Source organism: Lissotriton helveticus, chromosome 8 (assembly GCF_964261635.1).
Source record: "Lissotriton helveticus chromosome 8, aLisHel1.1, whole genome shotgun sequence".
Taxonomy (NCBI): Eukaryota; Metazoa; Chordata; class Amphibia; order Caudata; family Salamandridae; genus Lissotriton; species Lissotriton helveticus.
Genome location: NC_136069.1, coordinates 1,154,461,385 through 1,154,485,521, shown reverse-complemented (window position 1 = coordinate 1,154,485,521; position 24,137 = coordinate 1,154,461,385). Strand labels below are relative to the sequence as shown.

The following is a 24,137-nucleotide window of genomic DNA, read 5'->3' as shown; positions in this document are numbered from 1 at the left end:
CCAGGTGCAGGGTGCTAATTTTGTTAAAGAGCATTCTATGGGACAGTCGGCTACTCTGAAGTAGAACTTGGGCATATTGACTGCCTGCATATGGCCAACCATCTCATTTCTTTCCTGAAGAAGGAAACACTTCTAATAAGAGAGTCCTGTCAAACCTCAGTACTTCATGTAGAATGGAAGTCAATTTTATTTAGAAACCTTGTGTTGAGCGCAATGGACTTATAAAGATGGTGAGGATGTACCTTTGGCTTAGATGGTGCCAGAAACTTGTGTTTTTAGGTGCATTATTTAAGTATTATTTTAATCTGCCCAGTAAACATGGCTTTTTCTTTTTTTTAGTAAGGGGCTCATTGGACAGTCAAGTTATAGAGCATCATCTTCTACATAATACTGATTATTTGTTTTGAGAACCCCATTCCTTCCTGGAGTAATCCCAGAGTGATTGCCATCATCACTAAGTGCCTAAAGGAAGTTCACTCCCTTTGCTTTCCACTGTGGAGTTAAATACTATGGTAGCACTGACACCCCAGCAGTACCATGCCCATTCAGAGGAAATCCCACTTGATAAAATTATATTTGAATACAAAATGAAAAAAAGAGCACCATTGTATTGATGTGCTATTTTAGGTATGATGAACCTAGCCAAAAGGCAGCAAAGTCTCCAGTAAATGATGAGCTTCTTGAAGTCAATCCTCAAAACTCAAACATTTATAGCTTCATTTGACAGCTACCAAGCAAAGTGGGGGAAAAAGAAAAAGCTACATACCTTCAACTACAGTTCAGGTGTATGAGCTAGCAGTGGGTCGAGCAGTATTGTGTAACCGTTGTAATTAAGACCAGTCTTATTACCACTTCTTTTATCACGTTTAATGCTGTTACTGCTATGGTAGTGGGTACTGTAGCATAGGAATTTATGAAAGACAAAATGTTGGACTTACGCCAACTTCGGTATGCACCCACCTCTAGTCTTCGATTTCTTTATAATCTTTAATGTTTACTTAAAAAATGTAACATAAAAAACTTGCCAACAGTGAAAATATTTAGGACAAACTTAAAAACATTAAAAGTTCATTAAATTATCCAAGTGTGTACTTACAACTTGTGGTGCAATATTAACATTAGACTGTCCAAACGTTTTAGGAAGGAGCTGCTTTCCAATTGCATTTGCCGTAGACGAATGAACAGTTACTAACGATATCCCTAAAATAAAGAATTTTATAAATAATTACCATAAGCTTTTCAACAGTAAAACGTCTGCAAAGTTAAATGCCACATTTTTATGACTCTAAAAATTATGATCTCCTTTACCAAGACAGTTCAAGAGTTAATTGCCACAGTTTAGATTTCCATTATAATAACCTCACCTAGTTTTAACTGCTTCTATGACCAACCCTTTAGCAGGAAATACAAAACGTTATTTTTTATGTTGGTCAGAGGCAGGTTTCGTGATTGCCAAATTTCATTTAATCACCAAAATGAGTAGTAATGAGAAATACTGCGAAGACCTTCTTGAAGGCCACACCATGTCGTTCCTTTCTATGGGTGTATGATGCACGGCTATGATGCATCATTCTACTGTCATATTATTAGCGGTGTATTTATTCTATTTTAGAATCTATAGGTATTTTCCTTTGAATTCTTATTGGGATCCCCTGGGCCCTGATGTACTATGGAAGCTCTGTCTGCTGTTCTTCAAAAAATACTTAAATTTCATATTGTTTGTTCGAGTGTTTTTGGACACTACGCTTCATCTCTGCCATTTCACATTTTACTGTGCAGCATTTGTGGTATAATGTTTCTTAAATAGTCATACTGTAGTGCACTGACTGAGAAGCATCCATTTTTCTATTATATATTTTTATTAGTTTTCAATTAACATCAGGCAAATAACATAGCATTAAAATACCCTGTATAAGACGCTGCCAATTCTCTTGCCGTCTTGTCCCAGTGTCAGCGTCAAAGTCGCTCAAAGACTGCAATGGCATCTACTACAAACTTAGAAGCATCCATGTACTGCAATGGAGTTGTATGGACCCAATATACGTTTCCCTCAGACTTCCCTAAAAGTAGCCACCTATGTTTACTATTACAAATTTCTGGCAGTGTTTCATTGAAAACACTATTTTTTGTGACGTGGGCCAGCAGCAGTGTGAGGGAGGAATGACTTACTGAAGATACCATGCTTGAAAGATGCAGGCCAGCTGTAAATGTTATTATGCAGCGGTGCTGCGGAATTTTATATAAATCGCTGCACCTTCAGTGCAAATCCCACTGGACTGTGAGGGGGGGGTGCCCTCGTTAAAGAGGACTACAATATTATTAGGACGCCTCAATCATATTACACAAGAAGATTTATCCCACAATCCAGCATAGCTGAAGGTGCCTAAATAACCTCTAGCAGCCTGTAAACAAATTCCTCCCCTGCTAGCCCTCCCCTTCGTCCCCTCCCGTCTCCTCCCCTGCCTTCTAACCCCACTCCATTTCAGTCCATTATGTGTTAAAACAATGAAGAATTTTAAAAGGCTGCCTGTTCACAAGAAATTTGCTGCACAATCAGTCTCCATTCACTTTTACATGAAGGAAAACAATTTGAGTTTTTACAGATTTCCAAGACTTGCTTAAAATGAAATTTTATCAGAAGCAAATTTCTTGGCACCTGGAGCAAAATAAAACACTGTCATGTTTAGCTAGGTCGAACTTTCACTATCTTGGTTAGAGCTAAACATTTTTAATCCAAAAATAAAACCCTTCCTCCAGTTCCTTTCCCATTACAGATTTCAGTGACAAACAGTAAAACTGTATTTCTCCTCAGAATCCTCTGGTCAAACATCCCTTCTGTTTAGAAAGTGTGAGCTCAGGGTGTGTCTGCAAAACTGCTGATACTTGCCAGCTGCACAACAACCAGCATTGGCATAGCCAACAGGTCTTGCCTTTGGAGCCTTATAAGTATTTAACCATGCAGCACATTATCCTGGGTGCCTGCTCACATTAATGGCAACCACACAAAGTGGCAATATCAAATAATGAGAGCTTGGGTTCACTGTTACTAAGAGGCAAGAAAGACAAAGCGTGTAGACGCCTTGTCGGGTAGTAAGCGCTATGTAATTCCAGTATAAAACAATAATCAACAAATACACTTTGGATAGCTTTGTTGGTCGTACAACTTTTCAGTTTGTGTTAAAGAACACAAAACGTTGGAATGTGCATGCATTAGGTTTGGAATTACATACTGATGTGTAGTGATATTCTCCAGTTTTAACTTTATTTTGCCAGCTATCCTTTAATGGTATGAAACTACCTCTGGGGTGTGGCAGTCTCCGAACTTGAGACATCAGGTGATCGTCTTCCCAAAATGTGCGGTGGTAAACTGGGACATACCTTCGCCCAAGGTCACACATGGGGTCAGTGTAAATGACTAAGCTTGTGAACTGCTACAGCGTCAGGCCCTCCCATGCCCCCCTCTCAGTGGGACTACAGAAAAACAAACAAGAAAAAAATACATTACGAAACTCACCCACTCCCAAACAAACAAACTGACGCCTATTCCCAGCAATGCTAGGAGAGAGGGTGTGGCATAACACCCAAAGCTGCCGACTTTGAAACGGAGGAACCGGATTGGAGTCTTGGCTTTGGCTCTCCATGTGCCCAACAAAATGAAGAACTGTTATTAAAGATCAATGCTCTCCTCAAGTGTTGTAGTCAAACAAAACAAGCACGGCAAAGCACCGTAATCCTTTCATCAAGCCGGCGCACGGAGTAAAAAAATGAACACTTGTCACTACAATCAAAAAAAACACGAGCTGGGTAGGCAAAAAAAAAGTGCTTACAGAGTATCACAAATAACAGAAAGAGCACATGCAACAGGGGCAGTGCTCATGGGAGGTTACAAAAGTCCAAAAGGAGGGACTACCAAGTGCATTCACCAAACAAAAGCCAGCATTTACGAAGGACAGTAAGAGAAACCAATGAAAAAGATGGGCAGTGCCCAAAACCCATACTGTAGATACAGCATGTCTCGAAGAGAGAGCGTGCATGTGCAGTCTAGTTCAGACCTAAAAAGGATTGGAATGCTAATGAAAAAGGGTTTCACATGCAATTCAAAAACAGGGGTGAACCCAAACACATAAAACTATTAAATAACTACTTGAACAACAAGTGCTAAAAAAAAATGTCCTCACTTCAGAAGCTCAATCCCACTAAAACAGAATTCAAACTATTCAGCAAAATTAACAAGAAGCTGCTAGTCCAAACCTGGTTTATCAACAAACCTGGAAGGATTTATATGCCACCCAATAAGAGGTCATTCGGATTCACCTGTTACACCACCCTCAAGGAACGCATTGCCAAGCTTATGCCTAAACTGAGGAAATTCTAAAAAAATTATAGGAATGCGCTTTTACTAAATGTTCTACACTGCAAAATAAAGCAATAGAGCCTTGTGCTCGTGGCCCGTCTGTTCCCATGGATTTTTACGTTGTCTTACCTTTTCCGCTTTCTTTTTCGGATTCTTAGCCTTTTTCTCAGCGTGGATTTTTTCGGAGTCCCCCTCTAGGACCTCGACATCCGATCCCTTGTGCGTTGACTCCGCTGGTCCTCCTTGTTCCTCGGTGTCGCCGGAGAAACTCATGTCCCTTAGAGAGGTTTTCTTTGCTGTCTGCGACATAGTGGCGTAGTGGGCCTGCCTTTGACTTCGACCTGTTCTTAAGAGTTTTCGGTAGGAACGCTGCGCAGGCCTCTCAGTCCTTGTCCTGGTGGTCTTAGGGCATGCAGAGGTTGCAGATGTCGTGTGGGTCTCTTTGTGCGTACTTGTGGTGGCACTTGGGACAGAACTTGAAGGGGGTATTCTCTATCGCCCCTACTTCGCAATTTGTGGACCAGCGTGGTTCTCTGGTTCTGCCTCTCTCACGGCGTTGATGATCATTGACAACTTATCAGTGATGTCGATTATCGAGGTTCTTCTTCGATCGGCTTCTTTTTCTAAACTTTTCGGGAAAATGAAAAAAATCTTCCGAGCTTCCCATCTTGCTTCCAGACCCAACGATGGAAAAAAGAATCTGTTGATGGCCACCACGTACGTCGACCTCCAGGATACTGTGACGTCACACAGGGGACGCACCTGGCACCAAATGGTGATCGACAGCGACAAAAACCAGAGAAAAAATAAAGACAATTCTGGACCCAACCACTAGATGGAGGAATGATGTACAGCATGTGAATCCAGAAAAGTATTCACACTGCAAAACATTCACAAACTTAGTAAATATCTAAAGATGTTTTTAGCATGTAAAAGATATACACAGAAGTGGCTGTAAGAGGCTCTCACAGTAAAGGTTAGCTCTACTAGACCCATTACCTTTCGGACTTCCTAGTTTTCAGGAAAACAAATTTGTCTTATCTAGAACTGGAATATGACCATGTACAAATTAGGTTGAGTCAAGTCTTTGTATCGTAGGGTGAAACCATCAGATTTAGCTGAAGGGGTACACGGGTGAAGAGGCATCTGATAGAGATGCAAAGTAACAATTGTTTAAGTCATAAGGTGTGTGTGCGTGTTTGTAGCTTCTTTGCTTCAGCGTGGAAAAAACACTCTAGTATCAAAGTCAAATGTTTGCGAAGACTGACTTTCAAAATTCAAGAACAAAACTTGGACTAGCATCGCCTGGTCATCCTCGCAGCACAGGAAGCTGGTCCATAAGGTTATCTCTCCAATTTAGTATGACTCAAAGAAATGAATTGCTAACCACCATGCTACTCGAATGGAAAACTCAACCTCATGGAAAAATATCCCAGAACAGCGGAAACAAAGTGCCAAAGACTTATTTGCTCTTCTAAATGTATGCTTGGCTCCAACGTTCCTCATCAGTCAGAAATGCTAAAAATATTCCGGTCATGTCCAACTTCGGCAACTAAACCTGCTCGGACTGATTTTCCTACTATGCTGCAATAATACCTAGCCCTTCATCCTGTGACATGTTCAACAAGTAATTACCCTGTTGCTCTGTGGGATTCGGAGTACTGTATAAATGCTCTAGATAAGGACAGGTGCACCTCTTGAAAAATCATAAGTCAAATGAGCGCAATCTTCTGATGATGCAGCTCCTAAGCTGATAATGCCTAGTCAATCAAGACCGGAGACTAGATAACTTTGTAGAACCTTCTAGCCCTTACAACGGTGCTGCCAAGATCAGATTGGGAGAAGGAGTAGAGACAGCAACAGATTTAAAATAATGGGCACATGTTAAAGATGCCTGAACTACAGGGTTGGAGCACATTTTTAGACCAAAAGACAAAGCAGGAGTTTCCCTGATTTCGACTAAACATGGAGGGAAATATTTCCTAAATGTAGCCACTCACAGTACAGTGTTAATGTCGATCTTCGCTGCAGTCACCACTCTGATAGCATCTCTAAATCACAAAATGCTTTGCACTGGTATCTGAAGGGCAAATTAATTCTACTTCAAGTAGAAAAATGCTTGCCCATTAAAGTGAGACACTGCGAGTGACAGTGAGCACATAACTTTATGAGGAAGATTACTGGTAGTTAAACAAGATTCATGGGCAGTGCATTTTCCGCTAGGTTGGGCAAGCAGGGATGATGATGTGCTGATGGAACTTCCATTATGTTAAGTAGCAGAATTCTCCAGCGACCCAATTTTTCAACAACAAAAACTCTAAACATCATCCCATGCAGAAGTCTCCACTCTTAACAGTTTTTTACTGCACTCCTTTCCAGAAGAGTAAGCGCTGGTGAAGGATGCTTCACTGATGCTTTATACCACAAAGGAAATAGCCGGATAGAGAGAGCGAGAGAGAGGATTATTTTTGTCCATAACTCTTACTCCCAGGTCAATTTACATACATTCAAAATTGCGTGATGTTCTGCAAAAAGGTGCTCAGTGAGTCATTTTAGCCTTGAGACACCAAATAGTAGGTCCTCTACAGGATGCACGCACACCCACCAAAGTGGCTTTCCTCATCATCTGGGGGTGCTTCACACAGGGTGGGGTGTGCAAGGGAAACAGTCGGAACACCATGGTTTGAACCACGAGCGTTCTGACTATGCAAGCTATACCATGCATGCCATAACCACGTATATGCGTGGTTAAGGCAGTGCACGGTCTAGCTGCAGGAAGACGCTGCGGTGAAGTTAGTGGGGCCGGTTTTTTAAGGGCTGGGAGAGGGTCGGGTATGGGTAGTGGAATGGGTTGGGGTAGTTTAAGGGACAGCGCAGGGTTGTCGGGGTAGTGTTAGGGTGCAGGGTATTAGGCCTCAGGGCAGTGGGAGGGGAATGGGAAGTTGGGTTCGTTTTTAGGGCGGTGGGTCAGGATAGGTTTTAGGGGAGTAGAAGGGGTACTTAAAGGGACAGCGCAGGGGCGGGGGGCAGGTAGTGTAGGGTTTTAGACCTTAGGGCAGTGGGAGGGGGATGGGTAGTTGGGGTAGTTTTTAGGGAAGGGAGGGGGGCGGGTAGGTTTTAGGGCAGTGGAAGGGGCTGGGGTAGTTTAAGGGACAGCTCAGGGGAGAGGGGGTAGGGGTAGTGTAAGCTATGATGCAGGGTTTTAGGCATTAGGGCAGTGGTAGGGAAATGGGTAGGTGGGTTAGAAGCATGCGTGGTAAAACGATTTGTGCTTCTATCAGACAACCTGTGTGCAATACCGAGCAGGCTCCATAAGGAGCACTTTTTCAATATCTTTTAAAGGTACAGAAATCTAAGGGTCTTTTTTAGGGGTACTTTTTGATCTTTTGTGGTATAATTCGTTTTAGTTGAGGTGAAATTAACGGACATGAAAACTATCTGTGGTAAGCCACAGTAGTAGTTTATTATTAACTTTTTGCACTAACCACAGTAAGAATAAAAAAAAGAAACGGGTACTTGCTGGCAACAATCATTACATAAATCCATAGTTATTTAATCTTGGTCAACATGGTTCTTGCCTGGCTACTCTTAGGGCCCAATGGTATTCATCAGGACCTTGTAAAATATGTATTATTCCGGATCTACATAATTATTATTTGCCATTTGTAACGCATGCAGCTACCCATCGGGTTTCCCAGCGCTAAGCACTACAGAGGCATAGCTAAACGACACAATCAGACCAGACATCTATTTAGGACTAAAAGGTATGGACCACATTTATAGGCGTGCATTCATTCTCGTTGTGCGGGTAAGGGGCAAATGAAACCTTAGGTATGTGTTTTTTTGTTTGGACTCTATCCAAGGTAGGTCAGGGCTCCATGGAGTACAAGGACCTGTGTACCCCTCAGTCAAATTTGCGCCTTAACGTCACACCTTTAATTGATGGCTTACTGTCGCCCCACTTCCACCACAAGCTTTGAAACAGGCTTTGAAGTAACATTTATCCAACTGGCCTAAGGCAATGTTACTGTTCTTTTCTCCATTGCAGTTATGTCTTTCACACACACACATATGTTTAGATAGGTGATGAAAGTTACATGCTCAACATAACTATTTCTAACTAGATAAAATGTATAATTCTGCCATGCTTCTAAGGTTGCAGCCCATAAATGGACATGTGTCCGTCCAAACACAGAAATACAATATTTAAGAGGTATATTTGCAATTAACACCAAGCTGTGTACCATATATAAAATAAAATTCAAGCTCCTACCACCAGTAATTGTCAATCACTTATGTTCCAAGAATATGCTAAAATCACAGAAATGACACCATCATTCATTCACAAATAAAGAGCCTCTTCAAATGCTACCAACAGTGACCTGTTGAGTATATGGGTGGACGACTGCAACTAGCGCTGATCTCAATGAGAGTGCCAATATTTATTTTCAAGGGTATCTAATGTTTTTTGGCAGCCAAAGCGCTGTACCACAGAGCCATTGGGAAACCTGTTCTCCACCCAAATCGAGTGTGTTCAAGTTGAACTGCTTTTGTCACAAAAGCTTTTGTCACTTTAGTGCACGTGTGATTTCACAAGGAAACAAATTTGTAGTGTGGATTACAGTGGCTCGAGGGGCCAACTAAGAGCTATTTTCAAACCCGGCAATACTGGTATGCGAGAAAAGGCCTGTGAAGGTCAGGAGTCGTCCGTGGACACTAGCAACATACTACTACTTGATGAAATTAATTTACAAAAGGGACCAGTAAGCTACACGAATCAAAAATATAAACAAAACCAGAACATAGTCAAACACGTCAGAAGGAGGTCAAATTAAAACTGTGGGAGCAAACACACCCAACTTTCCACTACTTCTGCAATACACATGAAATGTATTATCACTGTAGTGCGAATTGTTAATTGTGTGGAGTTGAGCCAGGGCCCGTCTTTAGCATGGGCGAGCTGGGCCCAGGGCATGGAGCTGTGTGCGCTGAGGTTATGTCAACAGCATCGCCCTCATCTTACTACAGCCTTGTCCCTGCCTGTTGGTTTCTGTACGATTTGCCAGTTTAAAGTGGTTTTAGTCCTTCATTATCACACGGCGGGCGATGTTGTTAACGACCCTTTAATCCCCTTCCTTGCCCTCCCTTCACCATCGACCCCTATTGGCACACATCAACAAAACCATCATTTGCGTATGGCAGCTACGCGATCGGTCATTTAGGTGTGCTAGGGGAGGTCCGGGGGTGTCTGTGTTCAGGGACCAGCCCATGCCCATTCAGGTTCTGAGCAGTGAGCACAAAAGGGACCTCCCTTGCTGCGTCATTTAATGTACTACCACCAGCCAGGGCTCCACATTTCTCTCCGCCCACGGCGCTATTTTAGCAAAGGCCGTGAACACACATTCATTTATACGAATTGAGAAATCAGTAATTTCCCAGGCTTGAAGCAGTTAAGTATAGATTACGGAAAGCCAACGTTCCCAAACATAGGTGATCCTATACTGCCATCTAGTGGTTTAGCATGATATATTTACATTTTCAAAGAACTAAAGTGCTGTTACTCGAGGTGAGGATGCCTCTGGCCGGACCGAGTACTTCGCTAGATGCGTAGCTGATGAACAGTCGGGCATCCTGTGAAAAATGATTGAATATAAGGTTCAATGCGAGGACTAAGCATCATCTATCCTCCCTTCAGATCTCAGCAGAATTTCTCATTTGTACTTTTCTAACTTTAACAAAAAGCAAAGGAAAACCATAAACACAGCCCACCAATTCGGTATCTGCCCTTATAAACCTCGCTGTAGACTTCTCTCTTTATTTCTTCGCTCCTACGCGGATAAACTAGGTCACTGCATAGAGTGCTATGTTTGACTCGGTATTTAGATTGTTCTACTGTTACTTGTTCTTGTGGAGCAGATTTGGTGAGAGTCTCTTCACCCTCCCTCCACCGCCTGACAGCGGGTCAGCCAAACCGGGCGATTCGTTCAAAACTCACACCTTTACCCAACACCCTCCTAGCCCCCAATGCGGAATAACGCGTGTTCAATTATTCAGTTGGAGTCGCTTGCAATACAAAACTCGATTAATACATACAGTCAAACGACATGTAAGGGATGCCACAAGCAAGCGAGCGAGGTTTCGCTCCTCTTTCTGTTCTGACACCCACGTCGCAGAGAGAAGGGCAAGGGTGGACACCAGTACTGTTCCAAGGGGATCTCTGCTTGTGCATCACATCATGACCGTGGTCCCAAGCAAACATACCACCACTAGACACCAGGGAGATATTTTTACAGGGTGTGTATGTAAGTGATTGCAGAGGTGGTAGGGTTGAGAAATACCCCCTCCCCCCAGTCCAGGTTTTTTTTTTATTTTGCCCCCTGGTACGTTTATTTTGCCCGCTAAAAGGCGGGAGGGATTTGACATCAGGGGCAAATATACAAATAAACTAGCACTGGCAATGCCAATAGGCCAAGCTTATAAATATACTGTCAAGCCAGACCTAAAAACCATGCAGATTATTCACTGCCTTCCTCCCCATCTGTGCTGCCAACAGATAAACACATAAATTATGAAGTTATCTAAGACACAATTGTAGCATTACAATGTAATTAATGTGTGTGCTCCTGAAAATTCAACCTCAGACTTCTGAATAAATAAACAAAATGATCACAGCTGCGTGGAGGGCAAGCAATTTTTTTGTGAAAATAACATAACGTGTGCCAAATCAGAACATGTATTCCTGGTTCCAAACATGTGGGCGGATCCAAAAACCCTCTCCTGGTGGTTCTTACATAATTGCATGGCAACAGCTGTGCAGTCAAGCCAGAACATAAGTCAGTTCTTAGCTTTGCATCTATGCACAGAGGGAGCCAAAATATTTAATTTCGGCCTATTTGGCTGGTCAAGATTGTTCTCATCATGTCATATTAATACAATTTAAAAAATGCTTCTTTTAATGTGTTACAAATGTTTATAATTTGAAAACCGAATTGGCACATACTTTACATATGAAAGAACACGACTAATGAAAGAGAACGAAGTGTCCTGAATCTTGGTATCAGCTACAATGTAACCACACTCTTATGTTAATAGTTGGAGCAAAATACTACCCACTGTCCCCTTAGTTCAACCCATTACACAGACTAGCCCACTGAAACTTCTTGCCCTACTTGAAATCCCACAGTTGACCATATTCAGAGAATGGAAACAAACCTTCCATATGCCTTCAACAGGTACACAGCAAATGAGAGAGAAGGGTGCAGCTTTCTATCCAATAGAAAGTGTGCTTAGTTAAATGAGCAAAAATAGGCATAATTTGAACTTCTCAGTTTAACGTGATGCAAATCTATCCATGGCAAATCCTCCTTTCGGCTTTCCTTCAAAAGGCCAGATGTGGAGTGTAGACCTTGTCAGTGGTTAGTAGGGCGCAAGTCCTGTGGTCTGTGGTTGGGCCTAAACTCCCTTCCACCAAAGGCATAAAACCATGAAAGTAGGTGCTGCTGCCCTCTGAAACGGTTACGTATCTATAAGAGTAATTTGTAGCTTGAAGAAATTTCTGGATTCACATGCTGTGCATTATTCCACTATATAGTGTTTGAGTTCAGAATGCTCTTTTCTAGTCCTTTGATGTCCTGTCCATCCATTTGTGATGTCAGGAGCGCTCACCCCTCCATTCCCCAAGTCCTTTCGCGTGGTCACCATCTTTACATTCTTTTTTTAGCCATTGGTCCTGGAAGCATAGCATGGAATGCAGAAGGTGTTAGAAGGTGTTTCAAGCTTGCATCAAGGATCATCATGCATACGCTAAGAAACCTCAAGGGCATCTAGAGAGTGCTGAAATCAGGGAAAGAGATTTTCCACTGAGAACAAAACGACTTTATGGAAGATTACAGTCACAAGAAACCAAACAAAAGGGGTTGGAAAACTAACATTGCGGATGGAGCATATCCCCATTAGATTCTGGCCCAATAGCCACCAATAGTACAAACAGAAGGACAGACATAAGGAATGCAAACTTTGTCTGTTGAAGAGCCACAGCTAGGATGAATGCGACCGATTCCACCCCAAGACCCTTTAGACGAGGAAAAAGCTGAGGTGGGCTCACTATGCTATGAAAATTGCAGCAGAAAACATTTCGGAAACACCGTTGTATGTCAAGAGACTAAGAGAACCTTGAGGAAATACTAGGAAGAGAGCTCTGAGGTCAAAGAGGTTGCAGACATTAAAAGACAGACAAAGAAGCATCAGATAAAACATGGTCGCAGTGAGGTGAGACAAAGCTACCACAACACCAAAGAGAAAGGTGACTGAAGGCAAGCATAAGCACAGCACTGTAATCATAAGCAGAGGTCCAAGGACATCAATGGCATCAAAAGCTCAGACCAGCATGAACTCCAAAAGAGTATTGGGAGGACGAGAGGGACATAAAGGCTCAAAAACAAAAGGCTTTGGCAACACAGAGGAAGACGTCAGCACTCATTTTCAAACAAGAGCACTGGACACCATGAAGGAAAAACAGACTTGAAGCCGAAATGGAGGCCCTCTTGAAAAGAAGGAGTCTGATGACTCTCTTAAAGGAAACTGCAACCCACTAAAGCCAGAGAGAGAAAAAAACAGGAGTTGGAGCTGGAACATCCAATGGCACCTGAGCTCCAGGAGGAAGAGGAAATCTCATATGAGGAAGGGGACCCCGAAGAAGCTGCTAAATTCTTGGATGATATAACTATGCTGTACCTCAGGACCATGCGATGAGGCACTGGTTTTTAATAAACTTTCCTCTTGCAAAAATACCGCAGCTTGATGCGTCCATTTAAACATACTCTAGGTTCATCGTCTGTTTGGCTGAAGAGCTTATAAACATTAATAGGCATGGCGGCGACAAAGCTCTGGACTTCTGGGTGAAATCTTTAGTCAGAAGTGTCAGCAAAGAACTACCCCAAACTATTTAGTGGTTGTGTCTGTGAGGTCAATGGAGAACTAGAGTCGTTGAAAATACGTTTGTTTCCTCCTGCTCAATACCCCTGCCTTCCTTTGAGGCTCCAAAGGTGGTTGGTGCAGATTCTTTATCTCTTCCCAATGTAGGGAACCATAGTTGTGAAAATGCAGATGAGCCAATGTGTAGCAGCCTTCTCTACTTTTTTGCCTAATGCCTCAGTTTCTTAGCTTTCCTTATCAGGAGTTGGGCACCACAGGAATCTTACATGAGAGGGATGCATAGGAGCTGGCTGAAATGTTCTTTATACCCATGCATTACCGCTACTGCTCCAGTCGTGGCCACTGTCTTGAAAGTATCAGTTCCACGCTGCAGCAGGGTGTCACATTTTTGATTTGGTCTCCACTAGGAAACAGAAGTCTTTTTCCTCTAACTGTACCACATTATAAATGACCTGCCCTCTTCAGGACAGACTTGTATGAATGCCAATCATTCAGTGCAGATGCATATAAAGATTACTCACTCCACTGGTGGAGAACAAATCCAGTAGTTCTTCCAAACAGTCATTCGCTTTATTTCTGTACGTGTCCTGTGACCCAGAAGGTCTATGCGGACGAAAAGAGGATAATGTCAACACATCAGAAGTACACATTGAGCAGGATGCTGCTCTTCTGCACCTTCACATTTACTGTCACCTTTGAAGGGTAACTTTCACACACTTACAACAAAGTTGTGGCAGATCGTCTAGAGGCGAGCGTTACCACTATCGAACACCAGGTGCAGTGAACTTGTCCAAGCATGCCGAAAAACAAGGATGATTAGACTGCTGCTAAGAGACCACCTTAGAACTGGGAGCAATTGTATGAGGCTTATATAGCATCAGTGTTGCGTAAATGACAGGCCAGGGGCTCTGTGCACTAAGCAGACTTTGCCGTGGGAGCCACAAAAGGAGAATAGACTGGCAGCGGAGCTACAAATGGTAATATCCCATTTGTGAGGACAGGGAGCAGTGAGGGTTGGTGCACGCGTAGATCTCTTGCTGTTACCACTGTGACAAATAAAACAATTAAAGATTAAGGGGCCAGACACTGAACCTACAGAATAAACTTTGAGGTGCTGCCTTCCCGGGGGCAGATTTACCTTGCGCTACCTTAACGGGCGGCATCAATTCTAATAGGGAGGGAAACTGTATGGCCCTTTGCTTGAGAACCATTAGTGGCTGTAGACTACATCAAGAAAAAACTGAGCTGGGGGTACATTACCAGCCGTGTAATCCCAAGTAGAGAGACACACTAAGGAAGAAAGCCTCCTCCTACAATACAATGAATGACACACAGGAGCCTCAAACTCCATGACGGCCTACTGGCCGGCATAACAGTGGCAAGAGAGCATTCAGGCAGCAATTACTCTGAAATACAACAGAGAGAACTAGTAAGAGAATGGGCCTACCAACCCAAAACTGCAGCACAGTCTTAAATCCTGATGGTACACAAGAACTTAAGAACTATACCAGATACACGGGAAGCCAGATACATCAATCCAGACACTAGATCCAAAGATGACTAACCCAAAAAGAAGCAGCCAGCCCAACCCCCTTTCGTCCCCCTCCCCAACTAATCAAAGAAGATTTGAGGTCTGGTCTTTAATATATGTAAGGAAAGCTGACTATCACAATGACAGAACTACAGGTAAGAACAGAAAAGCAGAGCACGTTGCCAGACCTGTCCAAGGACATCAAAGTCATAGGGGACAAAATGAGCAGCAATGAAGATTCAATCAAAGGTAATGTAAACCAATACATAAAAAACTCAAGACTTTCTGAACATTGGTGCGGGAAACTAGAAATAAACGTGAAGATCTAGAGGTTAGACCACGAAGAGATTGCATCTACATTGAAAATGCCAGGTAATCCCTTGGAAGGTATGAGCATAGTTGACTTCTGTGTACGTCTCTTTAAAAATGTGCCAGGTAAGGTGGTTCAAGAGATCAACATTGTACATACACATACATTAGGATCTCTTCACCCAGGATTAGTTCGAAAGATATATTTACAAAAATGAGTTAATGTGAAACTAAAGTGGAAATCCTCAGGGCAGTGCGTCAACATGAAAGTTCAAGAGGTGTCCAACTCACTTCTACCAGGACATTTCTCAGCCCCCCTTCCCCCAGAAAGATGTAAAGCTGTCAAAAATCACGGTTGAACTCAAAAATTAGAAATACAGATCAGATATAGATGGGTGTACCCATTTACTGCAGATGTTGGCGATTCTTGGTGCATGTGTGGGGGGGGGCAGTAGGGGGGAGGGGAGTTGGGGATAGCTGATACAGGTTAGTGGAGTACCGGGGATGCATCTAACATACATTATTTTACCAAAGGAAATTCTATGTTTCTAAGCATATGTTTAGGTTGCTGTTGAGGAGCAGGTGAAAGGTATTGAGTGGGGTGGGGGCGAAAGGTAATGGCTGGACGGAGGGGCAATCTGAACATCCCACTGAGGAGGATGCACAGGACCCCTACCTACTATCAGAAAATTTGAAACACCAAGCCACATGCCAAGATTTCAATACTGCCTTAAAGAAGACCCCAGGACTAAGCTAATATAACAGAATGGTAGGGGTCTCAACTCCCAGATTAAAAGACATGGTGTGGCAAGCGATAACGAAGGAACAACCATAAATAGTATACATTTAGGAATCGCACATGGTCTAAAACAAAAAACAAAAAAAGTTTAGCGGCACAGAAGATCATATCCCACACAATTCCGTGCAATGGCCATGGATAGGAAGGTCTGTAGTGTCCAAAACAATATGGCACATGAGAAGGGAGAAAATCACATTTTAGACAAACTGAACACCATCAGGGTTACAATAATGGTGGTGTAATGCACACCAAACACCCAGTAGAAACCCAATCTCGTTGAAACCAAAACAACAATTTGCAATAAAGCTTACAAAGAGATGCTGTGCGTGGGGGCCTTCAATCTCATCTAAAATCCCAAGCTTGAGAGACACCCAATTACTATATAAAATGGAGGTCGGATGTTTTAGTCCCCCAGAACATACATTTCGGATCTGGGACTAAATAACATTTGGCTTGAAATGCACGAAGAAAGAATTCTCATTTTTCTTCGACAGCCACAGATCAAGTTTTAGGATCGATTTGGCAAGGAGTACGATTACACAACTACACCAAATAGACAAAATAGAGATAGGCCTCAAAGCTGTGACAAATTATGCACACATAATATGGGACTTCACTTCGGGGGAAACATGCAGACAAAATCATGGAGGATTGACCCATCCGCCCTGAATGATATCTTAAATGAATAGGTGAAAAAGGACCAAACACAAGATTGCTATAAATTCAACCAACCAGTAACAGTCCCCTTCGTATTATCTGGAATACCTTTAAGGTGGCGATTAGGGCATGGTAATATCAAACTGAACACACCAGCTCCACTGTTGGGCCCGCAGAAAAACTAAACTGGATGAAGATCTAAAAGCTAAATAACTGAAGTACAGGGAAAAGGGACAAAAATGATGACAAGTTACTGGTGGATAGATTGTGCCACTCTAATGACCACACCAGAACACAAAACATGAGATTGCATAAAGGCTACGTACCGAAAAGCCTAAATGGGACTCTTTACAGACGTCCTATAGAGACCTGAATTGTAGCCAAAACCCGGATATCAACATTTCTGGAAACCATACACTGACTTGGCCCGCCCTTACACAGAAGACAAGAGAGAGGAAGATGTCAGAAGAAGGGGTAAAAAATCATAGTAAATATTCCCAAATAAAGCACCTGGTCCAGCTGAACTCACAAATATATTTTATAAAAGAGTTCACTCACTGCTTGCCCCACATTTAATCTACTGACTTCATGGAAAGGAAGGTATAATTTTAGTACTTTGAGCAAGGAAACCAAACGAGCAATGTGTATTTCTCAATGTGTATTTCAAGATTTAAATGAAGGCCCTGGCCAACAGAATGAAGGGTTGCATGCCTTACCTTGTGGACCCTGACCAATCCATGTTCATAAGAAATAGTCAGACATTTGGTACAACACTGAGAAATCCATTAGGAGGTCCAGTCTTAGTGGGAGCAGTAGAAAGTATTGGGACAGGTGAAGGGGAGCGGAGGGGTGTTTGTGTGTGTTTTCAAAACATAAAACCCCTCCAGCATGTGTTGTAATTAACGGGGATAAAGCTAAGATTTTTTTTGCCTCTTTCGAGGTACGTGACTGGGCTGACCTCTATCCTCACTCCTTTTTAAACTCGTAATCGAACCTCTAACTCAACGGATCAGACATACTCCAGAGGTTTGAGGTATGGATTTCGATATATATCTTTTCGCCAACAATATAGTTTGAGCTAGAGGAGCCCCAAAAAACTGACCCGTGCAGTAGTTTCAATCATACAACGATATGAAGTATCCAGCGTCTGCATTAATTTAGCTAAATCAGAAATATAAAGGGTATTAAAATTAGCCAACAAGTCTGAAGCAGAATCAAAGTCTGGTCATCACGTTAATAGGCAAAGAGGCATAAAAAACAAAGGCATTTGTATAGCTTCAACTCTACAAGATTGCTACATTGTTATCTAACAGAATGTTATAAATAAAAGCAAGCACTACCTTCATAATGCAGTCCCTCGTTCACCTCCTTGATGGGCAGGATGGCAGCAGTGAAAATAAATATCCTTCCGAGACTGCAATACCTTTTTTTTTTTAACCCCAGTCCCTCCACATTTTAATTCTTAGACAACATTTAGGGTAACTAAAAGATGCTTATAACTATTTCATCGGACAAAACTACTAATTTCAAGTAGATTGATACAGAATAGGGGAAAGTCTGTGTAGGGTTGGGCAAGTCTGACATCGAAAGTATTACATACAGCTCAACTCAGTAATGTTTTAGAGTGGTCTCTCCAAGAAACTAAAAATGTTGGACGTTAATGGAACGGGGACACTGCTATGTAGACCCAGTTATGAGGTGATGCTGCTCCCTAGACAAGCTAGGCGAGCAGGATCTTCCAGATTGAACATAAATTGGACCATCTATTGAGGTATGGGACACACTTACCAAGACAGCAGCAGTGGTGGTGAACTAGTCTTCAAAATAAAGTAATTGAGATAGAAGACACTAGTATCCCCAACCTCCGGATGTTACAGCGACTTTCCCCATCACTTTTGTGAACACCCAAAGGGTGTTGGCGAGGCCAAAGGATAACATAGCAAACAAATTCCCCTCGGCCGACCTTAAACTGCAGGTAACATACGTGGGACTTCGGGACATGTATATGAAAATACACCTCCTGCTGATGCAAGAATACCATCTAGTTCCATAAATCCAGAGCAGCCAAGATCTGCACATACTGAATTTGTCCTTCCGCAGAAAGGCGTTTAGAGGTCAAAGGTCCTTTCTTGGCTGGAGGCCTCCATCCTTTTTGGTACAATGAAATAGCAAGCATAACAAACCTCTGACCTTTGCGAATCCAGAACCTGCCTGAAAGCACCTTTGGAGAGGAACACTCGCTCCTCCTGTAACAGAATGGAGAAGTGCTCCTCAAAGTCGGTCAGATGTGGGAGAAAGTTTGGCGTAGCAAAAAGGCGTAGGGCAGGGACAACCCATGCCGAACAATTTGTATGACCTATTCGTCGGATGGGATAGATGGTCACCTTGGAAGGAAATACTGAAAACTGCACCCAAAAGGATGGGTGTGCACCGCGAAGGGACAACTAAAGCAGCTTAATGAATATTGCTGTAGTGGGTAAAGGACTGGGAGGACAGGGACCCTTGCTTGGGGTCAGACTTCGGAATCTGCACCAGATCCTCTTTCGGCACCGGTGGTGCTAGTACTGGTATTGAATGGGAGCAGCCTGGCATAGATCCTGGAGTTGGAGTAAACCTATGTACCAGGGATGGTGCGGGACTCGGAGAAAACCGTAACAGATCCAATGGAGCCTGGAAGGGCTTTGCTGGCGTAAATCCAGCTAGATGCCCCGCCGTTTCCTTGGGGCCCTAAGGCATGCCAGCGGTAGTAGCATGCACACAGAGAATCTATAGCATTGCGTTTTTGAAGCCCTTGATTTGTTGCAGCGCTGCAGATGGCCCAAGAAACTCTGCTCACACCGGGATCAGTTGGGGTATTGGCTCTACGTCCGTGGAACCTTTGGGGACAAACTTACAACATGGGTGTCCACAAAAGACAGTTTGGGATCCACACCAGAAGGAGTGGAAAGAAAGGAACTGATATCAGCATATGTAGCTCCACTCTGTTAATTTCGGGGTGGTACAAAGTCAGCCTGGAGCAGCACGGCAACACCTGTAGTATGAGGGCATTGCTGGATAAAGTTTCCCGATCCAGTCTCTTGCCTGGGCAGTATTCTAAGGTGAGAAATCTGCGGCTAGAAGTAACTATCATAATAATATTTACCTGGTATCAGAGCCCTTGTAAATGTTGAACACGTGTTTCTGAACTGTGATAAGTGTTTGGGGGGGGGGGGGAGGGGTTGGTTTGAGGGATTAGTGGTACTTTTGATGGTCTTGTTTAGAAATCGAAATATACTGCAAAGAGATATTTAGCCATATGTCCAAGTTGGAAGGGTTCCCAGTTATTATGACTAGACTACTCATGATATTGTGCCTCAAGTCATTGCAATGGGAAGGCCTTACAATACGAGACTGGCCAGTTCGATCAAAAATGCTCCTGGCAGCAAACCTGGAAATTGCGGAAAATTGTATGAAATAATTTGAGATCACGCAGTGGTCACGAAGCCTAAGGACACTCAAGGCCATGGAAATGAGAACACATAAGCTATGGTCCTGTACGGCCCAACAACGCTACCATTACCAATACAAGACACCTTGCAGGAAGTCACTGACCTGTTGGATCTCCACACGTGAGAAGCATGTGCCTTGGGCATATTTAAATACAGGAAGCACTATAAAGTAGGCACACGATTTGCGGGGTTGGTGCTTTTCTTCGCCTAGCACACACCTGAGACAAAAGCCCCTGTTGTAAGGTTTCCACACTAATTTCTGCTCTTTCCCTGCTGCTGGGGTGTAACTGCTTATGACTTTCAATTGTTCTTCAGAAACCACACAGGTGGTGTACCATATTAACTGCACACATAGTTTAAAACCTCAACAAGGGTGTATGTCGCCCCCACACAGTTAATGCATTTCTTGAAAGAATAAAATGTTGCTGTCACGTGGCAAATAACAGCATGTGAGACTCAGATTCTGGGGATAGTCATGTGCAAAATAGTTTACCTAAATAACATTTCACATACTTGTATATCCATGTAATTGCTACGTTGAACATATTTCACATACTTGACATAACCACCGGTAAGAAATTGTCACATTGTTTTCCATATGTTAGCTGTGATGTTAAAGGTCCTAATTCCAAAGCTTATTTTAACAGGCTTCATAAATCATCCCTTTATGAAGCGCTATTTAAGTAATACTTCTACATAGTTTTTCACTCAATGGCGGCAATGAATTTGCCTACCATGACCATTCATATTATAGCTTTTTACAATACTTCAATTCAGCAGGATATTCAATTGTATAACAAACTTAAATATTCACAGTGCTACATCTTCCCTTCAAAATGTGAAAAAATGAAAGCCTTTGACACACCAAACATCCATCTCTACACCTATTTCTTACCTTTTCCAGGACTCAAGTTTTGGTCTATAAACACCTTGAGTTCGCCATTTGCTTCAATTAGTCCACCCTATTGGAGAGAATAAGCATGTTCGAAAATGTAACGGTTTGCAACATTGTGGTTCAAAAATAAACAGCACATCATGGCTTCCCCTGGCACAAAACAAACAACAAGTACTTCCACCCTAAAGTTAAAACTGTTGAGCATCATCAACGCACATAAGATGTGAACGAAATAGCAAAGAAGTTTGTGAGAAACTCAGCACAAGAAACAGAGGACAGTAAATATAGCTTGGAAAGGTCTCAGTGAATTACTGCTCTACAACAGGAAAATACACAATACTCTGGAGACAAAACTATCCAACTGCAGCTTGTTTTGAGCCACGGCTTCCCTCGAGATGTGCTGGAAATGACAACAGGAAAAACCAGACAAGACCATGAGTAGACCAGCCGCTATAATGCTTTGTACAGCTTCACAAGGCATGAGTAGTAGGAGTACAAGGCATGAGTATAAAACACATTCCAGGCTGCATTTTATAGGTCACTTGATATATTGATACCATTTATTTTTCTTTCATATTAATTTGCTATGTTAATTAGTGTTTAATGATGCTAATGTCTTTTTGTCCAGCTAAGTAAACGCGAGCTCAAGTTAAATTTACACCTAGCACACAAAATAAACACAATACAAAGGCCACAATGTGAATGTCTAGAGGGAGAAGAGAAAGAAAAAACAAAAGGGATGACAAGTCAAGACTAAAGAGAAAGCAAGGAAGACAAAATGATAAACAGGGTTTACACATAATGCAATGTATACACAACAGCTAGCATTTCTTAGATCTTAGCAAGTCTGCGTGCACCAGCTGATTGACACACATCAATCCGTCCCCACTTTAAATCCACACGCTAAGCAGGAACTGCAATGGTATAACTGTAATTAAGGTGGCAGAAAGATGGTGAAAGTAAGGCCTGCTGCACACAAGGGTGGAAGTATAAAAGGAAAGCATAAGGCGCTTACACAGCAACTTTTCACAAACGATTGTTAGTAATCAAGATCAAAAACTAAATAAGCACTGCGTGCCTATATGTACGAGGGACTCAGATTCAGATAACTTCTTCCTCCAGATGACGAACAATAATAAAGGATCTAAGCCACATACCTCCGACTTCATATCACACATCACTTCGGAGCAATTCCTAACATTGGCGTGACACCGCATGCCGGATAGGTGATCTTGTAGGCTCTTAACACTACTGGGTTCTCAGGCTTCCCAGACAACATCTCTAAACAACTGGCTCTAAGTGACCAATATAAGCGGTCCGCAAGTTTGATAGCAAAAAAAAAAAAAATGCATTAGCAAAACTAATAGGTCTGACCTACATTTAGAGTAATGACCAAAATATTAATAATGCAAGCTGCAGTGGAAAAAAATGTTTTCTGCATGCAATGCAATCATGAGAAACATTTTAAAAAGTGTGAAAATTGGAGGAGCTACGCCAGCAACCAAGATGGCCGCGTAAGCTCCCGGCTCCGCCGACCTCCGCCAGCAGCTCGAATATCCTGCCTTTACTCCTGAACTCACGCCAGACTCTCGTGTTCGTGAAGTTTTTCTGCTTCTACTGGTGCAATCCCGAGTTTTCTACCTTATCGGCTGACGACGATACGCCGTGTTTCCATTTTCTGCCTAACAACGTGTGGAGGCCGGGGACTCGATTTCTAGCCTACCCGGGTCGGAATTGATCAACATCGGCCACGAGACCTGGAATGAGCCCGGTCTTCCGAAGTGTGCCGTGAATTGTTGATTTTTGGTGACGGACCTGTTAACGGACTACACCGTGGACACACCAGCGCGCTACACCGGCTGCAGTGGTCGGGGTCTGGTGCCCGGAGACCTTGATACCCTCTCGGGGTCGACGGGCTGGGGCCCTCGCCAACGGCGAAGGTGTATACTGCACGACGAGGAGCGCCCACTGCTAGACATCGGATTTGCGTGGCCTGTTACCCCGGAGTAGCCGGCCTCCGGGGTGCAAGTCCGGCTCTTACGCCTATTGAGAGGGGATGGGGCGGACGGAAGGCATGCCATCGCTGCAGGCCGTCATGGCCGCTATTGGGGCGCTCCATTCGCACACTATCGCTGTGTTCCGGACACTGATTGTGAAAGTGGACGGTATCCTGGGACCAGAGGATGATTCTTCGTTCAGCTCCCAGCTAGCTACGGTACCATCGGTGCATTGCACGCCTGAGATAGAGGTCCCCGTGCAGATCCCATATTTAATGAGCTTTGGCGGTTCCCAATTAACAACAAGCCAGCCCGTGCTTATCGCCAGCGTTTCCTGCCCGATTCTGCAGACGCCTATTACGTCTATAGCCGGTCTTCAGTGCTGTGACAAGTTCCTCAGTGACTGTTGGAGATACTCGCTGTTCTTGGACACCTTTCCTTGTTCGATTGGTGGACTTTGTGAACTTTTATCCTGTTTTTGATCCTGCAGCACCGACATGAACTTTTGTGAACGCTTCGCCTTTTCCATCAAGATGGCGGCTCGAGTGAGAACGACTCTTATGAAAGACCGTACTGGCCAGGGCTGAACCGCACTGGCCAGGGCTGAACTTGATCGCTTGGACTTGATACAATAGCTTTATGCAAGGTTGGGGTTGTGCCTCTACTGTGACGGGAGTTGGGTGGTTTTTGACTACACTCCCCCGACCGGTTTGTATATTTTACAGCATATTGGTTTTCCTACGTTTCGGGGTGGTCGCTATTGGCGGGGGGTACGGGAGACCGGGAGTGTGTTCGCTTTCTCCTCCTCCACTTTATCATTTTCCCTTCCTTTAGGGTAGTTCTGGGGCGACAGGCACGCTGCTAGTGGGGTTAGGCCGTAGCCATTACAGGGGTGCAGGGTGGGGGGGTTAGTGGAGGTTTTTTTTATTTTACCTTTGGTTTTTTTCTATGGCCCCTTTGCTTTCTCCTTTTTCCTTTCTACGAGAGGTGAGCTGTATATTCTCCACGGATCCTTTATTGTCCGGGTGTCCAAACTGGCTTTAATTATCCTGTATCATTGAGGACGGGGTCTCGCGGGTGGGATGGTTTTGGATCGTACCATAGACTGTCTCTTCCCCTATCTCCAATATCCGTAATCGCGATACGCTATGTGTTCCTTTTATTGATATTTTG

General features: G+C 43.3%; 1 protein-coding gene across 10 annotated transcripts in view; it reads right to left on the bottom strand.

The window, feature by feature from the left end:
- Nucleotides 1–24,137, bottom strand: part of TFDP1 (transcription factor Dp-1) — a 401,906-nt gene that overhangs the window by 256,148 nt on the left and 121,621 nt on the right. For all 10 annotated transcript variants that reach the window (XM_078658073.1, XM_078658068.1, XM_078658071.1 and 7 more), the window contains exons 3-4: nt 20,968–21,034; nt 1,097–1,200 (exon numbers count right to left, since the gene is read on the bottom strand). In XM_078658073.1, coding sequence (XP_078514199.1) covers nt 1,097–1,200; nt 20,968–21,034 — 171 coding nt within the window. The remainder of the gene's footprint in view (nt 1–1,096; nt 1,201–20,967; nt 21,035–24,137) is intronic.